Source organism: Psittacula echo (genome assembly GCF_963264785.1).
Source record: "Psittacula echo genome assembly, chromosome: 1".
Taxonomy (NCBI): domain Eukaryota; kingdom Metazoa; phylum Chordata; class Aves; order Psittaciformes; family Psittacidae; genus Psittacula; species Psittacula echo.
This window is the reverse complement of record NC_137735.1, coordinates 51,912,954-51,936,269: the sequence shown is the minus strand read 5'-3', so window position 1 is coordinate 51,936,269 and position 23,316 is coordinate 51,912,954. Positions and strand designations below refer to the sequence as shown.

At 40.2% G+C, this 23,316-nt stretch overlaps 1 protein-coding gene across 4 annotated transcripts in view; it reads right to left on the bottom strand.

Annotated features, from left to right (window-relative positions):
• Positions 1–23,316, bottom strand: part of PDLIM5 (PDZ and LIM domain 5) — a 122,673-nt gene that overhangs the window by 82,132 nt on the left and 17,225 nt on the right. For all 4 annotated transcript variants that reach the window (XM_080622033.1, XM_080622034.1, XM_080622035.1 and 1 more), the window contains exon 3: positions 1,188–1,339. In XM_080622033.1, coding sequence (XP_080478159.1) covers positions 1,188–1,339 — 152 coding nt within the window. The remainder of the gene's footprint in view (positions 1–1,187; positions 1,340–23,316) is intronic.

Genomic DNA, 23,316 nt, shown 5'->3' with positions numbered 1-23,316 from the left:
TAGCAAAGTATCAAAGAACAGAAGGACAACAGGAAAAACAAGAATCAACAAGTAGGGCTGAAAAAAGCACTCACATAACTGTTCGACTACACATCACTTAGGACTGGGAACAAGCACCACCACCCTGGAGAGCTGAGTGTTTGTCAGACCTACAACCATGTCATCTCTTTAACTCTTGTACTGATGAAGTCTCAGAAAGAGGTGGTCCTTTCGTTAAAGGCAGGATTATTTACCAGGAAATACAGCAACTGGTGAAGAAACACTGTTATAGTCAACCAATACTCATCGAGGAACTTTGCACTGCTGAACGCAGGCACAAACTGCAATCACAGGGTGCAAGTGCTGTTGTTTTCTCTGATAACAAGCAAAGATGGTTCTCATTATGTGATGGCTTCAGAGGCCAATACTCCTCCAGGATGCTCACTCACTTCATTAAGTAAAAATAGCAGTCTTCGAATAAAAGCCAATAGTTAGCTCTGGGAGACTCTTGAGAGCTTGAAGGAATTTCTTGCTTGCACTGCTGCTCTTCCTGCTTCAGTTCCAATAACCCACACGTGAGCATCCTGTCCTTCTTCCAACCCCTCCCAAAATATAATCCTGGGCTAACAGAGGTATGCTGATATTCAACAAACTGTACATTTCAGGAATGAGGCTGGAACAGGTTGTAACTGCTATAGTAGACACTGTAATTAGGCAAACGAAGGCTGCTACTTTGTGAAACAGTAGTATTGCTTTGGAAACATCTCTTCACGACTCTTAAACTGCAGTATTCTAATCCATGTAACTCAGGGGTTAACTGTCCAAATCCATCATTCTGTTTGCCAGTAAAAGAGACAATGTAGCACTTGACCCAAAAAAGAAGTGCCCCTAGTCAGTCAGGGGAGGGGGGGAAGATAAAATCTGGTTTTAATAAAATTTAAGTGTTAACAAAACTGAAGCTCAAAAGGAAGAGGAACCAGACTGCATTGACAGAAGGTTGGAAAAGATATTTTTCGACTCCCATAACATGTTTTTTAAAATGCGATAAATCAAGACACATTTCAAGCTACAGAAGCATATCCTTCAGTTGTGAGCATTTAACTCCATGCACTTTGCCAAATCACTTACATGGTTTTATCTTCCAAACAACTGTTATAAAAATTGTTAATTCTCTTTTTAATATATTTTTTTTTTAACAGGTACCTTACCTTTGCAGAGTCATGTTCAAATTGCCTGTACATGCCTTGATCTTGTTTTGTGCTTCTAGATGAGTCATCCCATCTGTGCTTATCCCATCAATGGTGAGAACTACATCACCTATCCCCACGTGCGCTCGGGCTGCCTTGCCACCATCATTAAGCTGAAATATCACAAGAACAGTAAATGAGAAAGTTGAATAGTTTATGTCTGTATTCTCTGAACACAGGACCACAGTACCTTATTCACAGTACTGTTCCATAGAAAGCATAGAAAGGGGGGAAAAAAATTTCTCTTTTCTCCTTTGTGAGTATGTCCCTGTGAAAGTTGCTGCACTATCTGTCTTTCTGGTGACACAACAGACATAGGCACTTGAATGACAGGACAAGTACTGCACAGTATTGCCTGTTTTTCAAAATCAGCCACCACTTCTACTGGAAGCTGTGTACATTCACCAAAAGACGTAAGCAGAAACAGGCACACAGACTTTCCTGGATGCCAAGTTCCAGCCTCTGATCTCTTCATATATGAAACTTTGATCACAAGAGGAGAGGTGAAGCCTTTCCCCATTCCAGATTTTCCATATAAACAACCCCTTCAAATTTCATGTATTTGTCAATGACTGGTTATGTGCACAGACGACTTTACTAACAGCGAAGCTGACTTTTCCCCAGCAGCAACTATTAGAAAGTCAGAAGTTTAACATCACACAGACCTGTTACTTAATTTTGCCTTTCTCTCAATAGGTTTATAGCCCCAGTGACCCTTAGTATATTCACACCAGAATAAGAAAGGCCTGTTGAGCAATCTACCTCTTTGATCAAAGTCACTGCCAAACTTCAGTTTAACTGCCTATGGCCCACTTGAATGAAATGATCTTGCAACAGAAACCTTTGTAAAAGTTCACATTATTGACCCAAATTGAACAAAAAAAAGTAATCTTTTAATTTTATGCCACTGAACTTCAACTAGCTTCATCCCAAAGAACTGAAATAGAGCAGAAATAAAGCAACATATGGTAAGATCTATGCACTGATTTATATCCCTGGTCCTCAATCTGCATTTTATAGGTGGCCGCTAAGAGCAGTCCTGAATGGTGCAAATTCCCTCTTTGTTACCAGATGTACTTTTGTGCCGTGCATGCAAAACCTCACAAGTCTTTCTTTTGCCTGCAAACATGAGTATGTTCCTTGAAGAAATTGCTATGGTTTTAGGGAGGTGTAGAAAAAAGCAGAATTACTTCATCTTTATTTCCAAAAAAGGAGCTCTCCTTGGGCCACAATTGCACTCTAGCAAGTAACTTCTCAAAAGGAGGCAGAAGGAAGGCTTTCATCTCTTTGTCTTGCTAAATTTGTAAGAATTACAACTTGTGTAGTGCATCCGTTTATAAAAGGATGCAACAACAAATCCAAAATTCCTTCAAAATTTGGTGTTCATACCCAAATTCCGAGCAAAGAGACCCAGTTACTATAAAATACAGATCAGGAAACCCACAAGCATATAGAAAGCTATGACCAACATAGCTATTTATAGGGAAGCTCCTCAAACCTTTGCATGGGGAGGGAACCTGCCATAAACAGATCCCTAAATCGATACATTACAGCATGCTGACATTTGTCAGCAAGGTCTGGAAAAGGAACGTAAGGGTGCTAAAAGCTAAAGGTCAAATGGATCACTGTGCTTTGTGATTGGACTCCCCAAGTGAATAAAATTCACCTTGCTCTGAATGTATGTAAATATGCACGATGCTTGCATGTAATTTGTGATTAGAAAATAGCAACCTACACATTCATCAGTTAGACTTTAAAAGCAGCCTTCAGGATAACTATTTTCATGGAGGGATGGGTTTATCATCCACAGAAGTATAAAATAAAACAAACTGATATATTAAAAATGAACAAACAAACAATCCACCTACAACTGTTGTTTGGTTTTTCTCCTTAATTCTGGTGGCCAACACACAACAACTTACAACTAACCGCCTGACTTTCAAGAGGTCAGTCTTAAACTGTTGCCTACTGGGAATGAAGGTTTTTGCAAGCACACATGGCAAGCAGCTATAAAATAATTTTAGCAAAACCCCAGGCTGAAAATCCCTTAAAACTATGTCTGGAAAGTGCACCCTAGAGATGAGGAAAAGAGCAGACAGGTCCTGAGAAGCATGACAAGGCCTTGGCTGCATCCATGAGACCTGCCGTGTAGGCAGGGAACTGGATCTGCCTGGTAGGTAAGGCTGTCACAGACCCATCTGAACAAATTACCGGACAAGGGTGTGAAGAGGGATGCCAGAGCAGTAATCTCCTTTTCTAGATACAGTGGATAAGACTTCTAAGTAACACCTACTGATTTTGAACAAGAGATCTGACTAACCAAGAGAGGTGAACTTGATAGTTCTAGGAAATCTCAGCCAAAGCACAAGTCTTCCCTGAGAGTACCAGTCAGCACCCTTAGCTTGTGAAGCACCTATAATGAAGTGGACTGAAGGTACAAGGGAAAAGTTTCACCAGAGATGCAAGAGGAAAATAATCACAAGAAGAGGTATATAAAAACAAGCAAACATCTACACTTAATACAGCAGGAAGAATTAGAACATTTGAAATAATTAAGGATCTTTTCCAGACTGCAGATATATTTAGTCTGGAAACCTCAGTTTTGACACTTCCTAGATTCTGTAAATGTGCATTACCATTACAAACAATAGGTTCATATATGTACCAGGAATCACATAAGCAAAACTGCATACATATTTCAAATTGGTTCAACCAAAGCTAAAAGAAAGCTTCCCCATATTCCTTGTCACAACAGAAACTCCATTTATCTTTCTTCTCCCCTTCTAGATTTTGAAAAATTCAATAGATGCAGGAGATACAAAAATATGTAGGTGCTACGCTACATAGGAAATTTTTAAATGGCATTTATAAATCCTTACTATTTTGTACTGATTCCCCCTGCCCTCCCCCTGCCCTGCCCCCTATGAGCAATTTTGTTCTTAAACTGCAAATTTAACCTTAGCTTAATGAAATTATCTGGCATCAGTCACCACTGAGCTACAGTATTTCCTATGCTTAAATACCAAAAAAACTAGTAAACCGATAGGCAAAAGAAAAAAAAAACTCTTAATGCTTAATTCCAAGTAGGAAAAAAAGCATAGCCTTAAAAACACATTTATTGAACGTAGACGTGCAAACAAATGTATTCAATGCAACAAGTCATATGGTACAGAAGAGTACAGCACTAAAATTACAGAACTGGCTACCTACAAATCAAACTAACTTCTCGACACCACAAAGATTCTTCAAATCCTTGATGGATCTATCTTAATTCTGTATTTACAGCATGAGGCAAGTTTTTAAAATCAAGCCTGCATTACAGCTGCTAAAGAAGGGGACTTCATCTTGATGTTACACAGCAGACTTCAAAGCTACAAAATTGCCAAACCAGAAATGTTTTCTCCTACTCAGTTCCATGTCTCTGTACTCTGGGAAGCTCATTTGGAGGCAGAGGGGGAGTCAAGCAGGACAGACTTCATGATCAGGCACCTGCTGAGGCCAATCACTCCCACAGCCTCCAGAAGCAAACCTCATTTTGGCCCCCTCAGCTTCATGGCCTAAAGCCAAAAGCCAGCCTATGCCATCCAGAGATGCTCAGGACACTTCCTAATAAACGTAAGTAAAATCACCCATCTAATCTTACTTTTCAGTTTTGTCTGACACCCACCTCGAAAAAAAGAAAAAAATTACTTTTTTGTTGTTCTTGTTTTAAACATCAGAATTCCAAACCTGCAAATATTGTCCTAAAGAACACTTTTAATGAAGATAAAACAAAAATAAAGCAGTTCTTGATCCAGGATGAACTTTAAAAGCAACAGCATAAAAAGTACTCTCAGCATAGATTACTATAAGCAATCTATGCCTCAGGTTTTTAAAAGCAAACAACCCAAAGCATATTGGAATACAACTGTTTTCTTGAGCTAAGTTTTAGACTGCTTTAATTTTGGAAGATCCTTTCCAGGAAAATCACATATGTGCACATACATGTGCATGTATCTCTAAATCAACGTAAGTCGCAGCTTAATTCATTTCTAATTAACACATAACAGTCTATTTTTACTCTCATTACAAGCAAAGAAAACTTGACAAGCATCTCTTGTTTGAACTGTCATTGTTTAGCTTTTATGTAGTAATAAATGAAATACTTAAATTGCAGTTACTCATAGAACAAAGGCCTATTTGGCAAGAGATGGAATCTGTCTTTTATTTTTTCTACACTTCCTGCCTTGAATCAATCCTAGCTGCAAACAGGTCATGTGATAGTGCATCATAATTACTTTCCCAAAGAAAGTATTTCATAGCCTGACAGTAAATAATGTTCTCCGCGTCACACAAACATCCTTCAATGTCATCTGCAACTTTCTCTCGGAAGATAATTCATTGCTCCCAATTTAAAACTCCCTGGGCTACCTGACATCCCTCCAGCTTGAATTTCACCCCTTGAACACTTCCAATACTGGGTTGGGTATAGCAATTCAGTTTAAAAACATGTGTAATTGAAGCAGAAGTCAACCAGACAATGATCTTTGTATCATTACCACTATTGCTCCTCTTTCGGTCAATATCCTTCCCTATAACAAAGTGTTTTAAATAAGTACACAACACAACCACATACAGAAAGACCATTACAAGAGAACTTTGCAGAATCACAAAATAAGCAGACAACCTCTGTTTTATCAAATAACCCTCTGCTCTTTCACACAAACATTCAAACCACCGGGGCTTTATCTCCCTGTTATAATACACTTTATGCTAATATTGACACTCACTACCTGTTACTACCTTGTTTGTATCCCTAGCCTCATTTCACCTGATCAAAGTACCACTTTGCACAATAGCCAGTATTTTAACAGCATGTTCTCAAATGTACTTAGAGCTCAAATTACACTAAAAAGTACCTCTTTGGAGAAACACTGCAAGAGAAGAAAGTAAGATCTTAAGGTCCTTTCCAACCCTAGTCATTCTATGATTCTATAGGAAGTCCTTACTGTATTTCTGGAGAACAGATGCTTACCCCAAAAGGGTATGGGGAGGGCATGCTTATATTCTGTAGCTGCACCAGCTCGCTCACATGAATTGTGCACATCTGACCTGACTCCTTCCTGATGGGTGGCCCCAGCACCATACAACTCACAGGAGCAGCAGCACAGGGTACTGGGATCTGACACCTGAACACCATGAGCACAAATACGGTATTGTTGTGCCCCAGCACATTTTACCTAACAGGGTGGCTAGACAAAGCCCTTCCTCACCATCTTCCCTGCTGGGAAAAAAGCAAAAACCCAGCTTACACTTCCGACTCCTGATGGGTTTGGAACACATAGGGTCCAGTTTACTGCGTCTGCACAGGGGGGCAGAAGCCATGGGAGCACCTGCTCTTTGTAGCAACTAAGCTTCCTCTGCACTCAATGGAAACTAAGAGCTGTATCATATTCCTCACAGCCTTTACTACAGCAATATTGTTCGCATAGCCAACAGATTAGACCACCAGCCTCGATACTTGCTTCCAAATCAAGAACGTACATACCAATTTTAAAGTCCAGATCAAATTTATACAGCTGAGTTATAAGAATGTTAATGCAGGGTTTGCAGTGGAAACCACTGACACAACCAGCTATAAAAGGGGTTATGAGGCAGCCCTGCAAATAAGCTAAAGATTTTCCCCAAATCAAGCAGGGATCAAAATTAGATTAGGTTTCATTTCCCTCCTTTTACTCTCCATAACTTTGAAGGCGCTTCCTGACTGATTTATACAGCTGTAACCTGAAGTGTGCACAGCATGCCAATAACCATTAAAGACAATGTGCAGGGGAAAAAAAAAAATACAAGGCAAAGCACCAACTCTACTTCTTGGTCTGGCTGTGGTCCCCAAGAGCAGATACAACTTCAGTCCTGGCAAGAGGGCTACTCAGCAACAGGGCTACTCGTGCCTCCTGGCCTTTCCTCTCAGGTTCTCCAGCTTTGCGTCATCCCTTCCCTCCATGCACAGCAGCTCCCTTGCTGTGGTGTGGCAGTGGATTGGCTGATGAAGACCTAAACCAATGCTTTGACTAATCATAGCCCATGGGTAAGCATAGGAAAAGCCCACAGGCATTTAGCAAAGAATCCACAAAACCATATCTCACATTTCATTCTCAGTTCTGCTACTCATCCTCAGCAGTAACCCTGACAACAACATAGATTTTAACATGGTTGAGCTGTATATGCCTATAGTCCCACCTTCAGAAATTATGTCAAAACAAAAACAACATGAAGTTTGAAGTCTTGACTGAGCATGGCTGTGGGTTCACATTTTAGGAAGAAGACAATTGGTTTCAACCTTCTTTTATCCTCTTAAAGTTTTTCTCTTACTGTATTTCAACCTTTAATATTTAGCTAATGCCCTCCACATAAAACACGGAACAACTTAAATTTCTTTTGCACTTCAAATGAACTGACGCACACATCACTCACTTCATTCATTCTTTCTAGCACCAAACATGGAGCTATGTACCTATACAGAAGTCCCGAGAGGACAGTCGCTGCTGAAACCAAGAAAGGCACCACATAGCATAAATCACTCTGACACAAAATTGGCTTGATGCAGAAAAAGATTCAAAAATACAAATTAAGCTTACAAAACAGGGTAACTGCACAATGTCCAGGCCTTTTGGAAATGTGCTCCTTTATTTTTCAATCAACTAGCAGTAAACAAATCAATTTGAATGGCAGCAGAGTAAAGCAGAAGCAGCAGCCCTCAGCTTCCTTCACTTGCCCCAGAACAGGCTGTTAATAAGCAGAAATAGTTTCCACATGCTGATGCCAAAAGGCTTATTAACTGGTGCCATCTCTCACTTGTCATGGCTTGACTGATCATGGTTGCCTTGCAGCTCTGCTCTTCTATGAGCAGGTTTTGTCTTTGCTACCTCTCCCTGTTCCCTTACACTGCTGCAGGATGTAAGGAAGCAGAAACAACTTCACAAAAGATGCCTTCAGCTTTAATTTTTCACAGAACACCACTACCTCATCATTACTGCAGGTTCAGTAACAGTTACTAGAAAGGATGACCCCTGCTTTTGAACTTGGCAGTGTGAAAGGGAAACAGTTAACTATACATATAGCAATAAATTCTGATACAATTAATGCATTTTACATGTGTCTTAAACATTTTATTCAGGTGCTGACAGACAAGTTTAAATGTCAAAATACCCACTGGGTTTACAGGATTATTAAAATGAGTCAAAATTCATTCTCACCTCACACAAGGCATAAAGAAACTACTCTTTGCAAGTGTAGCTCTATTGGCATCTAACAAGACTAAACATCTGGTCTTGCTTTTCCAAGCCATTTGAAGCATTGAAAAGAACAAAGATGAAAATACTGCCACTGTGGTGGAATGGGCAATACTTCCTGAATAACAGAAGACAACTAACATTGTGTTTTGGAGAAGAAATAATGCCACAATGTCAAAAAAGGAAGTTGACAAAAGGACTAAGGTAAAATAATTTTGACATTGTGGCCAAAATTGGATCTGCAAGAAGAATATGGGCAATTCCAGAAAAAAAAAAAAAATAAATAAAATTACGCTTTCCAAATACTAAAGGGATGGAAAATGATTTATAGCCAAGTGCCAGAATGTCTCCAGATATTTAAGACCCTAAATTAGTAGCTTTTACTAAGCCTTCCCTCAAGACGCTCAGTTGTGTTTTCATGCTGCCAGCGTGCCTTAGAACCTTATTTATTTTAACTGTCTTCTCTCTGAAGATTATTCTTCTGTTCAGAGTGTTTACAGAATTAATCCAGGTTTCTCCCTGGGAAACTATATGCCAGTGGGTAAAAATTACTGCCTACTTAATTTCTCAGAGAGACAGAAAGAGGAAATTGAAAATGTAGCTAGAAACACAATGGTTTTTTGTGTGACTGCTTTAAGTTTTTGGGAGCTGCAAGCCTTCAGAGTCTCTCCTCCAGTTCTGGGGTTGGGTTTTTCCTGGATGGCCAACACAAATTAACTCCACAACCAAAGCACACAATTACTTGAGACTGCTGACTTGGCATTGCCTTAGGAGCAGAGTGATTTGCATCAGAACAGAAGTTTCAAGTGCCTGCCTCATTTGGAATAAACAGTTTGGAAAAAGTTACTTGGTTAAGTTTTATTGCTGAAGCCTCCTGAACAAACCCAAAACAAAGCAGTTAGTTTTCTTTAATGGAGCTTAAGTGTGAAGGGGCACAAAAGAGGCTCAGCTTCTTCCAAAGCGGAAATTAATTTCCATACTGTAAGGCCATAAAGATGAAGAATTCTGCAGAGTATATAATGGTGTACTTCCTCCCTTCCCATGAAGCGTTATTTTTATTCATTTACAGATGATAAAATTAGTTCAACTAACTGAACATCCATCTCCTTAATTACCTTAGTAGCCCAACATATGTTATTTTGTTTTCATGGTCTGTGATTTAGTCCCTCTTAATGGAATATACCTTTCCCACATCAAACACGATGCAATCACTCTATGTTTCCCAGAGCATCCAATTTAGGAATACAAACAGAGTGTTATGTTATACTGTGTAATTTAAAGGTATTCCACTTTGGGGGCGGGGGAGGGAGTTTGCCTTGGAGTCCCTCTCATAGGAAAAGGGTCTCATATATGACAGCACTGAGAAGAAAATTCAACTAATGAAGCAATCCCACATACGAAAGCAAAGCCAAAAGAGAGCTAAGTGGGGAGCCGTGAACCAGAAACTCACCTAACAGAAACTAACAGCCAGTGGCAAGAAAACACTATTACAAATTGAATCCCCCATGACACACCAGCTGCTCTTTCACTTTCTCCTATCCAGAAACAAACCATGCATGTATAAACATGTAGGAAACAACACGCTTGTTTGAAAGAATTGAGATAATGATAAGCTGCAACACATAAGAGGAAAATGAAGACAAGTTCAGACACTACAAGTATTGCTTATTGGCACAAGTCATCTGCCCAGGGAGCACAGCTCACCTGAACACCATCCCAAACTGGCCCTCTGCAAGAACTGCGGAAGTCCATTTTCAAGGTGAAACCCAAGCGCAGCCAGGAGAGCCAACACATACATCCACAGACTCAAAGGCTGGAGACTCAGAGCTGCACTTCCGCCCGCTCCCCTTTGAGCATTCAGTTCAGGGCCCAAGAAGAAAGTTCAGAAGAAATGCATCAAGGTACAGAAGCTTCTCCCACTCAACCATGCTACATCAATAGAGGGTTCACATTTTAAGTATAAAGGTACTAGTGGTTATGGCACTTTCCTTTGTTGATATGGAAGAAAAAGGCAACCTTAAACGTGAAAGACAACTCATTTCAGAAAAATAAACATGCTCTGAAGTGCATGGAAAGTAACAATTAAACTAATTAGTATATATGATAATATGTTGATAGTGCTGAGACCTACTCTAGATCAATGAAGCACAGTCCTCTATGTATGTACTTTTAATTTAACACAATGGATAGAGAACTCCTCAGCCCAACACAAACTTCCGGCACAAAGAAATAAAACAGAAATAGAAGATACGAATAAATCTGAGTGGATATATTGCCTTTTATGTGTCAAGGGAACATTACAGCAGACATTTATTGTAAGCTAGACACTTATTGGCTAAAACCCCAAAGTATGAAACACTGCAGGAAAAAAAGTTCAATAAAAAACACCTTCAGAAAACAAGAAACAAATTTTAAAGGAGTTGCACATTGTTTAATACATTCATACAGCTGTTTCTAGCTAAGACACAAAAATATTTATTGCAAACTAATAAAACTCATGCGAACACTTAATTTCAAATTTAATTTTTCCATTTTTAATTTATACACACACAGTTTTAGTTTGACTTTAAGCATCACTTTTATGTCATTTGTTTATACAGTCCCAGGTGTGGGGGTTTTATATATACATTTATTTATACATGTATGTAAAACACTAGATTTATTACTATAGATGTTGTTATACAAAACATTATAAAGAATGTATTAAGTATTTATGTATAAATATTTATTTTGCACACACACCCCTGTATAAATTAAAAGGCATTTCTCCTCTCTCCTGGTGATCTGTGCCTTTAAGACCACATGAAGATTATCAGCTTTTTTTGAAGTTGTCCTGAGAAAATAGGAAACTATTGAGGACAAACACACTGGCTGCAAAATGAAGACCCTCATTTTAAGTAAATTTACTTTACCATACGATTCCTAAATGCACTGCAGACATTTAGGATTGAATATAAACCCGCACAAAATTTCCTTACTAAAGCTCCAGAAAGGAAAATGATAGTGTACTTGTTTCCATCATGAACTTTGTCTAAATTTCTTGCTCCTCCATTTTAACAGTCTTCTGAGTTTTACTAGAAACCTGCAACTGCTAATCATAACGAAGTCTGAGTTATACTGCCGCATGTTTTTTCTTACTTGGACATATTGAGATCCAAAAGTTATACACACAACTGAACAATGCATAAGGCTGGTTATCAACTACCTCTGAAAAACCGATGAAGAAAACTCAACCCTTCAAGTTTATTTCCTGCAACAGCCTATCATTTGCTCTCAGCCTACCATTATGCAGTGGAAAGTGTCCAGCCATTCAAAGCCTGGACTTGCAGAAGAGTCTTGTAAAACAGAGCCTAGTAGTCACCTTAGCTCTTTGGTATCTTTCTATTTATTTTTTCTTTTTCCTCCTTCACCCCTCCCTCCACCCCCCAATTTGTATGTCAAGATCTCTGAGCTCTATACTACCAGAACTAAAATCAGGACATTTCAAAATTAAGACACACACACACAAAAAAAAAATCCACCCTAAATATTCATTGTAAACTCTGCTTCATTTTCATGCCTAAGAAATAAAAATAATTTACAGTCTTAAAATTTAGGACTAACACCAACACTGCTCTAAAACTGTGAAGTAAAATCTAACATGCACTGCTGGTTACAGACAAAGCTATTCCAGGTTAAACAACACAACACCAAAACCCAATATCCATTAATATCTCCAACTCAATCCAAGGAATCTGTAGGAAAGCCTACAGATTGGGTTTGTTTCTTTTTATTAATCCTGATAACAATACAAAATATTGATCACTTGCACAGATGTCACTGGCCTCCATGTTATTTACACTCTTCTCATAACCTCTAAGACCTACATACAGCCTCCTGAAGGCCTACAAAGCTATTTAAGAATAAAAGCCTGACCACCACACAAGCAGGAGGCTTTTGATAAACATGATGACAGAACCTACCTTTATAGAATCATAGAATAGTTAGGGCTGGAAAGGACCTTAAGATCATCTAGTTCAAATCCCCCTGCCATGGCCAGGGGCACCCCACACTAAACCATGTCACCCAAGGCCTCATCCAACCTGGCCTTGAACACCGCCAAGGATGGAGCATTCATAACCTCCCTGGGCAACCCATTCCAGTGCCTCACCACCCTCACAGTAAAGAACTTCTTCCTTATATACAATCTAAACTTCCCCTGTTTAAGTTTGAACCCGTTACCCCTTGTCCTGTCACTACAGTCCCTGATGAAGAGTCCATCCCCAGCATCCTTGTAGGCCCCCTTCAAATACTGCAAGGCTGCTATGAGGTCTCCACGCAGCCTTCTCTTCTCCAGGCTGAACAGCCCCACCTTTCTCAGCCTATCTTCATACAGGAGGTGCTCCAGTCCCCTGATCATCCTTGTGGCCCTCCTCTGGACTTGTTCCAACAGTTCCATGTCCTTTTTATGTTGAGGACACCAGAACTGCACACAATACTCCAAGTGAGGTCTCACGAGAGCAGAGGAGAGAGGCAGGATCACCTCCTTCGACCTGCTGGTCACGCTCCTTTTGATGCTTCCCAGGATACAGTTGGCTTTCTGGGCTGCGAGCGCACACTGAAGCTGGCTCATGTTCATTGTCTCATCGACCAATACCCCCAAGTCCTTCTCTGCAGGGCTGCTCTGAATCTCTTCTCTGCCCAACCTGTAGCTGTGCCTGCGATTGCTCCGACCCAGGTGTAGGACCTTGCACTTGGCATGGTTAAACTTCATAAGGCTGGCATCAGCCCACCTCACAAGCGTGTCGAGGTCCCTCTGGATGGCATCCCTTCCCTCCGGCGTATCAACCGAACCACACAGCTTGGTGTCATCGGCAAACGTGCTGAGGGCGCATTCAATCCCACTGTCCATGTCACCGACAAAGATGTTGAACCAGACTGGTCCCAACACCGATCCCTGAGGGACACCACTCGTTACCGGTCTCCAGCTGGACATCGAGCCATTGACCACAACTCTTTGCGTGCAGCCATCCAGCCAGTTCTTTGTCCACCGAGTGGTCCACCCATCAAATTGATGTCTCTCCAATTTAGAGACGAGGATGTCGTGTGGGACAGTGTCGAACGCTTTGCACAAATACAGGTAGATGGTGTCAACGTCAACGCCTGTTAAATTTGTGCAGTTTCTTTTTAAGCATGTCACTTAGTGGTTGTTCTGTTTTTGTTTTTTTTTCATTGAGAACCCAACAATAACAACAAAATTTACTGTAGGAAGACTAGATTTGCTAGATTTCAAATATTTCTAGAAGTAAACATATTACTTCTAGAACTGCTGGAAATATTGATTTATAAAATTCTTCCAAAGTGTTAAATACATAAAAATCTGTACTTAATTGGGTATTTTTCAGCTTGCTTTTGCTTGAATTCTGCATCAACTGTACCAGATGAAGAGCAAAGTTTTCAAACTGAAAAGGTATCAGAATAAACCATCAGGGACATTCACTGTTGAAAGCTTATCCTCAAAAGGGATTCTCCACATCAGTCGGAATTCAACAGAAATTGCACAACTAACACAGCCTCTTGAAAGCAATGAAAATCTCTTTATCTCCCCAAAATAAGGAAGTGAGAATATCCAAGAAATATCTTGGAAAGCAGGACAGTGTAAATGTCCTGACACGGTCACTACACCTTCATGCTTCTTTCCACTTGGAGGCTTACTACAGCTGGAATTGCTGGCAAGGTCAGTACCACCATGCAGGAGATGCCAGGGCCTATTGCCCAAGGTAGGGAAGACGACGGAGCAGGACATCACTACAAGACTCCGCAGTATCTGCTCCTTCCCCCCCAGCTAACAGTAAGATACATCCATCAGCTGTCACTAATGTTCTAAGCCATAATTTAACAAGACACATAAGACTTCCTTGAGCAGTGATGCACTGGATATTTGTGAAGCAGAGCTCTTCAAGACAAAATAAAGGATCTTTTAGTCAGCTCCTTTCCTCCCCAAACATCACCAGGCAGGATAAGATGCATTACTCAAAGGCCATCACAGGATCAGGCTGGCCACCAGAGCAAGAAGGGTCCAACGACTTCCCACCCAAGACCACCATTCAAGACATACTTCATCAATCATCAAACAGCAATAGCATCCCCAGCCCTGCCTCTGCAGGTGGAAGGCAGGAATAACCACACATGGGAGACTCAAACAGGCAGCTAGCGACCTTTGGCAAGCAATGTCCTTAAGTCATATGAGCTGGTGAGATCAAGGGTTCACCTCATTCAAGTCCTAAAATGCATTGTTTGCACATTTACTGCCTGTTTAACAAACCTATTTTAGGGGGAAAATAAATACATCATTTTTATTCAACTAGTTTCTAAAAGCAAAATGGGTTCAGTGGGCCAACAGAAAAGGTACAGAAAGATCTGATTTCTTCACACAGCTATCCATCGTGTCTTTCTTAACAGCTTCATGTATACCTCACCAGCCACCTATAAGAAGGCATCAGGTATCTTATAATTATGCAACTTACCAAAGAGAAGCCCTAGATTTACACTTAAGTCCCTGACAGCGTCTTACAGTGACTGAACAGTCTGGAAGTGTTTTACACCTCTCACTACTGGGTGTTTAGTTACAGCCCGTATCTCTAATCCACTAAAAGGTTCACTTTTCCAGGGAGCACAGGGATGTTGTCTCTGTTAGATTTAAATGGGAACTTAGCACAATTATAGCATCCAAAGTATATTTAGGTATGCTGAGAATATAGTGGTTTCATGCATTAATAAAAACAAGAGCACATTGTGTTAAGAATTTTCAAGAAAAACATTAGCGCCGACATGGGTACAAAAAATAGTAAGGTCTATCGTTACCTGAATTTGATAATAAAATTACTTTAATATGCATAAATTCTGGCTGAAGTTTTATTTCACTTACATAAAATAATTCAAGTTAACCTGGAACAATCATATGCAAGTTAAAACTATTATTAATATCAGTAGGAGTCTTACAATTGGTTATAGTGAGAAATAAATCCTGAACAAGAAAGGCCTGCAATGTAGTTGATGATGCTTTTCCTTTTCCCTCCAGCTTTCCAATAAGATTGTCCTTAAACCTCTTCAGGCACTAACTGGAGAAGGATTCAATACCTTTTTGTACATCATAGTATTCTGATCTCTGTGAACTATGCTACAAGTCACAACTCAAACAACAGTCACAGGGGCAGGAGAACTCATCTTCCACAAGGTCTTCATGAACAGAAAATGAAGAATGTACTAACAAAGTTAGTATTCAGTAGTTCAACAGAGCAAGTATTCCCCCTCAGATAAAATACAGCCTCTCACAGAAAAGAATTGTTATCCAAGTGTTCATGCACATTACAGGAGCACCTTTTGCACTGCTTTTTGAGTACAGAGATGAAGAACGAAAGCAAACCATACAAGCGAGACGGAAAAATCAGCGTGACCAGAACGGGAAAATTAATGAAGCTGGAAACCTTGGAACTAGAACACCTTCCCAGAAACAAACCTTCATTCTCATTTACAAATGAGGTAAGGGGAGTATTAGCTTAGCATTGCTTTACAGGTTTTTCTCTTTTCCCATTCACAAAAGGACACCTGTGACCTGGCAGGATGATCAGGTCAAAGAAGATACTGAAGATCCTCCTTACAATACATATATTACTTGAAGCATTTGTGGTTTTAACCTGGAGTTCAGTTCCTTACCACAAGAAAACGCATGCAACTGGCAGTCTCTGTTCCGAGGGAAGAATTTGAGGAAGTCATTACAGAAATAGAGTGCACAGGTCTGAGCACCTTCCATGAGACAGTGATGCCAAACTGAAGATTTCTGCAGAGTTTATATTAGCAAGACACTTGGGTGACAACACACCCTTATGGATCTGGTATCAACCAATTAATTTCACACTTAACCATCCCTCTCCCCAATATAAGGACCACCCCAAAACCCTTCTATTCACACCATAATCTAGAGACAGCAACTGCATTAATGACGGCACTTCCGAAGAGCTTGATACAAAAAGGCTCGGTGTTCACACCAGTAAAATGGTGTGAATAGCAGTTTCCTCCAGCACTATACACCAAGCACAGCATGTTGCTGTGCGTATTCCTAAAGACTGTGAAATAGCAGCATCCAAACCAGGACTGGTGGGAAGGGAAAGGGAGAAATCAGTCTTGCAAATGTTTCTAAGTAAAGGCATGAATACAGTAAGCAGATGTAGAGGATAAGGGTACTTCAGCACTCTCACTGGGATGCTCATTGACTGAAGCCATAGCAATAGGGTCAGTCCCACACTTCCTTGTCTATATGTGCATGTGTGTGAGCTTCCACTATCACTGCTAATGTAAGAAGTCACTTATACAGCAATGAACAGATATTTGTTAGTCTGACAAAGAGTGACGGGCCTAATGCAACCCTGTGTCAGAGTCACAAAAATACTTCCCATCCCACATTAGGACCTGGTGACTTCGAAGTGTCCATCCCAGGTGTTTGCTCCACTAGCTCCCAGATGTGGATGTTGTCTCCAGAAGAACAGCCTCCACAAGGGGACAGGCCCCTGTTTAGAAGCCAACAGCCCAGCCACTCTAAGTGCCTCTGGGTATTCTGCCACCACAGAGCATCTGGAGGACGTCAGCCTCCTATTTATAGGAGCTTCTTAACATGAACTTCACAAAGTGTTTAATTACCTCTGAAGTGTTCCTCTCATTAACTAAACAAACTAAATGTGCCAAGGGAAAGACCAGCACTGGCAGAGCTGTATTTTCTAGTAATGACTCATATTGAAGAACATGAAACCACTAAGTTGACTGCTGAAGAAGTTACATTTCAAGCTCTTCAGATGCACAAGCAAGCAGTTTACTCCTTCAACCCACACTTCTTAACTGGAATGAGGAAGCTCAAACCTTTGAGAACTGAAAGCAAGTAAAATTGAAATTAAAATGACAGCAGCACAAGACACATACCAGGGGAGAAAGAGTTCTTTCACATTCCTATTAAATTGAGGGGAAAAAAAAAAAAATCTGTTCTGAATAAACAAAGCTTAAAACAGAACACAATCTTTCTTTCCTCTTCCAGACTAGACCGAGATACTAATGAAAACAAAAAAAATAAAAGAAATACTAAGCAGACATGAAAATACTGGTGCAGCTGAAAGTTTGCATTCAAATGTCAATATGTATAGTGATTAACCTGCCTAAGGTTACACCAGACCTCCCTGCTTCTCTGTTACTATCACATGCACTTCCTAAACACTAACCGCAGTGCTCACTGAACATAAAATAGCTGTCATTCCTCCTCCTGTTACAGAGGAGACACAGGCAGGCTGGTTTTCATCATCTTGAGGAGTACAAGACTGGTGTAGCAACTCAACAACATAAGGGGCAGGGTGGAACAACAGCAGCAATCAAGTACAATCTGCTGGAAAACAAAATAACTTGTCACATTCATCAGAATCTGCTAATTACAGCTCAGAGAAAAGAGGGTGACCCAGATCACTGCATATAAAAGGGTGCACAATAAGATAAAGAAAAGGAAGGTACCAGAGGAGGCAAGTACTCTTAAGTCAAGTGTTAGCAGTCAGATATGCTACGCAGCATCACTGAATCCAGCACAGGTCTATAATAAGTGAAAGTTAATTTCCCAGCACAGGTGGGAAAACTCTAATGTCCCTAGAGGGAGATTAAGAAAACCTCACCAAAACAACAGTCTGCTCTAACTTCCAGTTCATATAATTAAACTTGACACTTCAATAACACAGTGCCTGCAGTTACAGGTAGATCTCATGGAAGCTAAATTTTTAGGAAACACACAGCATGTGAATGGATGAGCAGCGGTGGTAGCACAGGGGCTGAGGGTGGTACAGGGGGTTAGAGGAATGGCAGGGTTGAGGTAATACTGGCTTAAGTCAGTGCTTAAGACTGTGCCTTCCTACTCAAGGTTATTGGAGATGGGGCTGAGGAGCTCACTGAACCATAAAAGCAAAACTTGCAACACTGGAGGGAGCACCTAAGATTAGAAAAGAATTTTGGGTAACACTGTGAACCACATAAATACACATCATTACAAAGGCAATGCCAGGCAAGCTCCTCTTAGTTTCAGGGACGCATCGCATGACAAAATTAGTACTAGTCACACAGCTCAACAACACTGTCCTCTAATTAAGAAGTTTTCTTTTTATTTCTCCAACTTACCTGATCTTTTTTGGTTGATGCAACAATAACTTCATTAACATAAGAGTCTTGTGGTTTAGTTCTGCATAACTAAATACTTTTAAATACTGTTTTCTAATTTTAAATATCATCCAGTTATGACACTTTAGTATGGTTGCTCAAAAATCTAATTTTGGTCAAATGCTGCTTCACCTACATGAAACATCTGGAAGGAAAAATAAAATCACTCTAGCCTAATTTAGTGGTACCAAAGACAGTAGAGTTGTAAGGAGCTGGAATGTAAAGGCTCACAGTCATTCACCTGCAGACAAATATGGCATAGGAAATGAAATGAAAGCTTTGTCTCCAGAGTTGCCACTTTAATTTGGTTTTAAAAAAACCCCACAAACTACAACACAAGTCTGATTAAAAAAGAAATGGAAGAGCAAGTAGTAGGGGAAACCCTCCAAAATGGAGACAGCCACCCCAGAGTGTACATGTTGAACAGCAAGCTCCAACTGTGGTGTGGGCTGCTCAGTGAGGGTCTAAACTTTCATCTAGTACTTGGGGAGGGATGAATGCAAGTTATTTAAAACCATGGCACATCGAGCTGGCACGTCACTTTAATATGCTGCCTATAGATTATGTTACAGGCTTTGCTCTCTGGTGAAACAGAGCAGACAGAGGACCACAGCTCCAAGGTTTTAAGAATTACGGGATTTAGCAAATGCTTCTGCCAAATCCAGATGTGCAGAAGTATCCCATGGCAGACAAAAATGCCATATGCACTTGGCAAAGGGTCTCAGATTGAAAAGAGATAAAATCTACAGTGAATAAGTGAAACGAACTCAGTTTGCAGCTGAATTTAACTAGGATTTACAGACTCCACGTTCAATTTACAGCCTCTGTCTTCATTGCTTTCCAAGTGTGAACAAAAGCCTCATTTTAACGTAGAAATACGAAAAGCATCCCCGTACCCACTTGAAGTATACTCAGCGAAAACCAAAGGTCTCAGGTGCATTCCTACACCAGCCTCAGCTGGAGATACAAGAAAATGCAAGAGGGCAGGGACAGTACCAGCGCTGTGCCTGGAGGGCTGGGGACATCCATACCAGTAGCATGTACGTGGCATGCTGCACAGAAAACAGGGTCAGGCAGGGCAAGGGACAGGCTGTCCCATAGCAATGGCATTACCCACATGCAAACTTCACATTGAAGGGCAATGTGAAAACAGAACAAAGCACTGAAGCATTGCAGACCACTGCTGCTTCATGTGCTAGATAACAAATGCTATATGTAGAATAGAACAACTACAACAAGAAAAGAAAAAGGAGACCTTTGCCACCTCATTTGTAAGTGATATTTAATTTGACAGTATAAAATACCACTCCCTTGTTTGAGGCCCCAGCAATGGAAGGGTATTGAAAATACAAACCAAATTGGTTTTCCTAGTAAACTGAAGCACAATTTAGCTATCACCATTTTTTGTGATGCTGCCAGGTAGGAGAAGAGTCAGCCCACAGTGAACCACTGCATGAATGAAGCTGCCCTACAGGACACAGCCTGAGCCACACCTTCCCCGGGAAGGTGCCAGTGCAGAGACTGCTTTTCTTGGGAGCAAGCTTTTGATCCAGGAGTAAGTTTTTGATCCTGGACCAAGGGTTGCAGTGGGTGCTTGTAGAGACCCAAATCTGCTCCCAGCTGAACAGCAATGCTCAGTTATATATGTAACTATATACCATTCCTGAAGATTTTGGTAACAGTGCCGTGCTAGTTCTTAAAGGCATGATCCCTGCAGAAGTGTTACCACCCCTGTTTCAGGGCTGGTATGCATCAATAAAAAGCTGTACTAAGGAAACCACTTCTGATTTCTCCTTCAGCAAGGCCTTGCATGACAACTTTCCACTGCCTGCTGGCAACAGGTCAGCTTGTACTTTTAACAAAAAACTTCGTGTTGCAACATCTCTCTCCTCGGCATTCTGAAGCGCTAAAATAAAACATGCAGAGAGACCTGCACATACATGTTTTTTATGTCTACATTAAAACCTAATAAACATAAAAGCTTACTTATGTCAACATGAGTCTGTTTAATCCTTGCAATAACTTACAAATTGGCTTTTGAAGAACTTCAAGACGTTTTTGACAAAAGAAAATAGTGTCCTAAATAAAGCTTCAAAGTCCATTAATAACTCAAAACACTTTCTAAGGAGAGCCACAGTAATTTTTCCAGTGAACTGCTGATGAGGAAGAGCTTGTTCAAAGACAATATCTCATCCTCCCCTCAAGGGTGTGACTGTGCTTTGGTCCTTGCATATTTTTATTATTTTCTTGTAGGCTCAAATAATCCAAGATTTTCTTTTTTTCCAATGTGAAAATATTTGAGGTCTGAGGACTGCTCCAAGTCTTAGAACTGGAGGAGAGAAGAGAGACAAATTACAGTTTTGGTAGCATTCAAAACCAGCAGTGAAATGGAAGGGTAAAATGGAAGAACTACGCATATTCGTAGGGATAAAACCCACCTTCTTGTTTCAGCTTTGCTATAAAGCAAAAAAATAAGAAAATTGTAGCTTTTCAAGCAAGAAGGAGAATTAGGATAAAGAAGCTCCAGTAAAGAAACATTAACCGAGTGAAAACCAGCACAATGTTGATGTTCTGGGCTCAACACTGCATTTTTAACAACTACTCTGTTAAAGCGAGTTAGTCAAGTAAAACATTTAGACAAGACTATCTGCTGTCAGAAAAAGAGGCTTGCATGCTTTTCCTCCAGGCACTGTCATCACTACAGCATCCATCCATGCACTGAAGGTAGGACCTCCAAGGAGCATTTCAGCGCTTCTCACAGCTCCGTCTCCAGAAAAGATCTTCGTATTGCTGGAAGTCTGTATATTGGCATGATGAGAAAGTTGTAACTGTAAAATGTTGAGCTGAAGTTTGCAGAATTACTATTAAGTGCCCAAGTGGAGTAGAAAAGGAGTAGAAGGTAAAATCATTACAGTGATTGCTTACAGTAGGCAACCATTCCAGACTGTGGTGTATGTATCACAATACCTGCATGTCCGAGAGCTCAAAATTCAGCACCTGCTTAAATACTAAAGCACTCCAGGCAGAGTTGACTAGAAACAGTTATTTGCCCACAAACAACACAAAATTCCTCATGCAGCATGAAGAAACACAAAATATTCAGTTAACAGACAAATCTGCTCTATGCCATATTCTTCATTTGCCTGTATGTTTCTGAAGCCAAAACACATTAACAAAACCAAGGAAAATTCCCTTGAAAACAAAGGTTCTATTCATCACTTATGAAAATATTCATTTACTAGCATCAAAATACATTTTACCATGTGGAAAAGTCAGGATTGTCTAAGCTTTTCTTTTCTAAGCAGTAACTCTTTGTAGGCAGACTTCTGCTTGACCAGGAAATTTATGAAATTCTGCTAAGACATGCAGGAAACATCAACAGCATAGCAACAAGTACACAAAGTGAAGTATTTCTCCAAGGTTCACTTCAGATACTGTTTCAGACTGAGGATAAATTCCCTTCCATAAGTTTGCAGCATCCCAATTGACTGCAGCATGTGAGTCCAGGGCATCCTCAGAAATGCTCCAAGAAACCTGGGGACAAGGCAGCACCCTGATGTAGCTCTGCAACGCAGCAGAGATGGAAAGCATGAGCTCCATACCCAAAGACAACATACAGGAAATGCTCAAGTAAATTACTGTCCATGTGAGCCAAAGGAGGAAAGTTCAGGGGGTATTAACATTTTTCTATCTGATGAAAACCAGACTACAAAAGGTATGAGAAACCGATTTGTCACTATACAGCTTTCCACACATATCCAGCTGCCAGAAATGCTAAACAGCACAATTCAAAAAGGAGGCATCATGCCAGCTGTCATATTCATGTATATAGAGAGTGAAATAAATCAAGAAAGGAAAAGAAATTAAGGTTAGTTTCACTTAAGGGGATTGTATTCATTCCTCCTTAATTTTTTCCTCCACAACGTGTTAGTTGAAAATCCAAAAGCTAGTTTAACTTACAATATAAAGCCCATTCTTATAATGAAATTCATTTTTCAAATTAAATGTGTTGGACACACAGCTGGCCAATCAAAATTAAGTCCCAGTAATAACTGTGGAGTACTGTGCTTAAACGTTATGTTCTGCTCTCAGTTACCTCATTTTAATCAATAGCATATGGAGACACATAAGGTACACATTGTAAACATCATTCTTCCTCCTCTGCAGAAAAAGAAATAGTGAGTTTACCTATATTACAGTCCCATACAGTTTACAATGGCTGTTTACAAGGACCCAGCCTAGCTATTTATGCAACATGATACAGATCTTCTCTATACCTTCTTTGAGCATCTTTATGTTTCAGTGCCTTTTAGAAGCATAACAAATTTATAAATCAAGCAATAAATTTCCTAAACTTCTTCAAGAGAGTTTAAGTTACTATTATCTGCATATCTACTTATTTCAACATTTCCTCAGGATCTTGCCTGCCACACTCCATCCCCTACTTCCAAGGATTTCCCTCACAACACACACTTATTAAAGCAGCAGCAAACACAACAAGCAAAGCATCTTTCCAGAGTAATACACATTTTTCACTGGCTAAAGTTTAGTCTCCCTTTAGCAGAGACAGAATAGAACCTCCAGATTAAAAGAAACCTAGA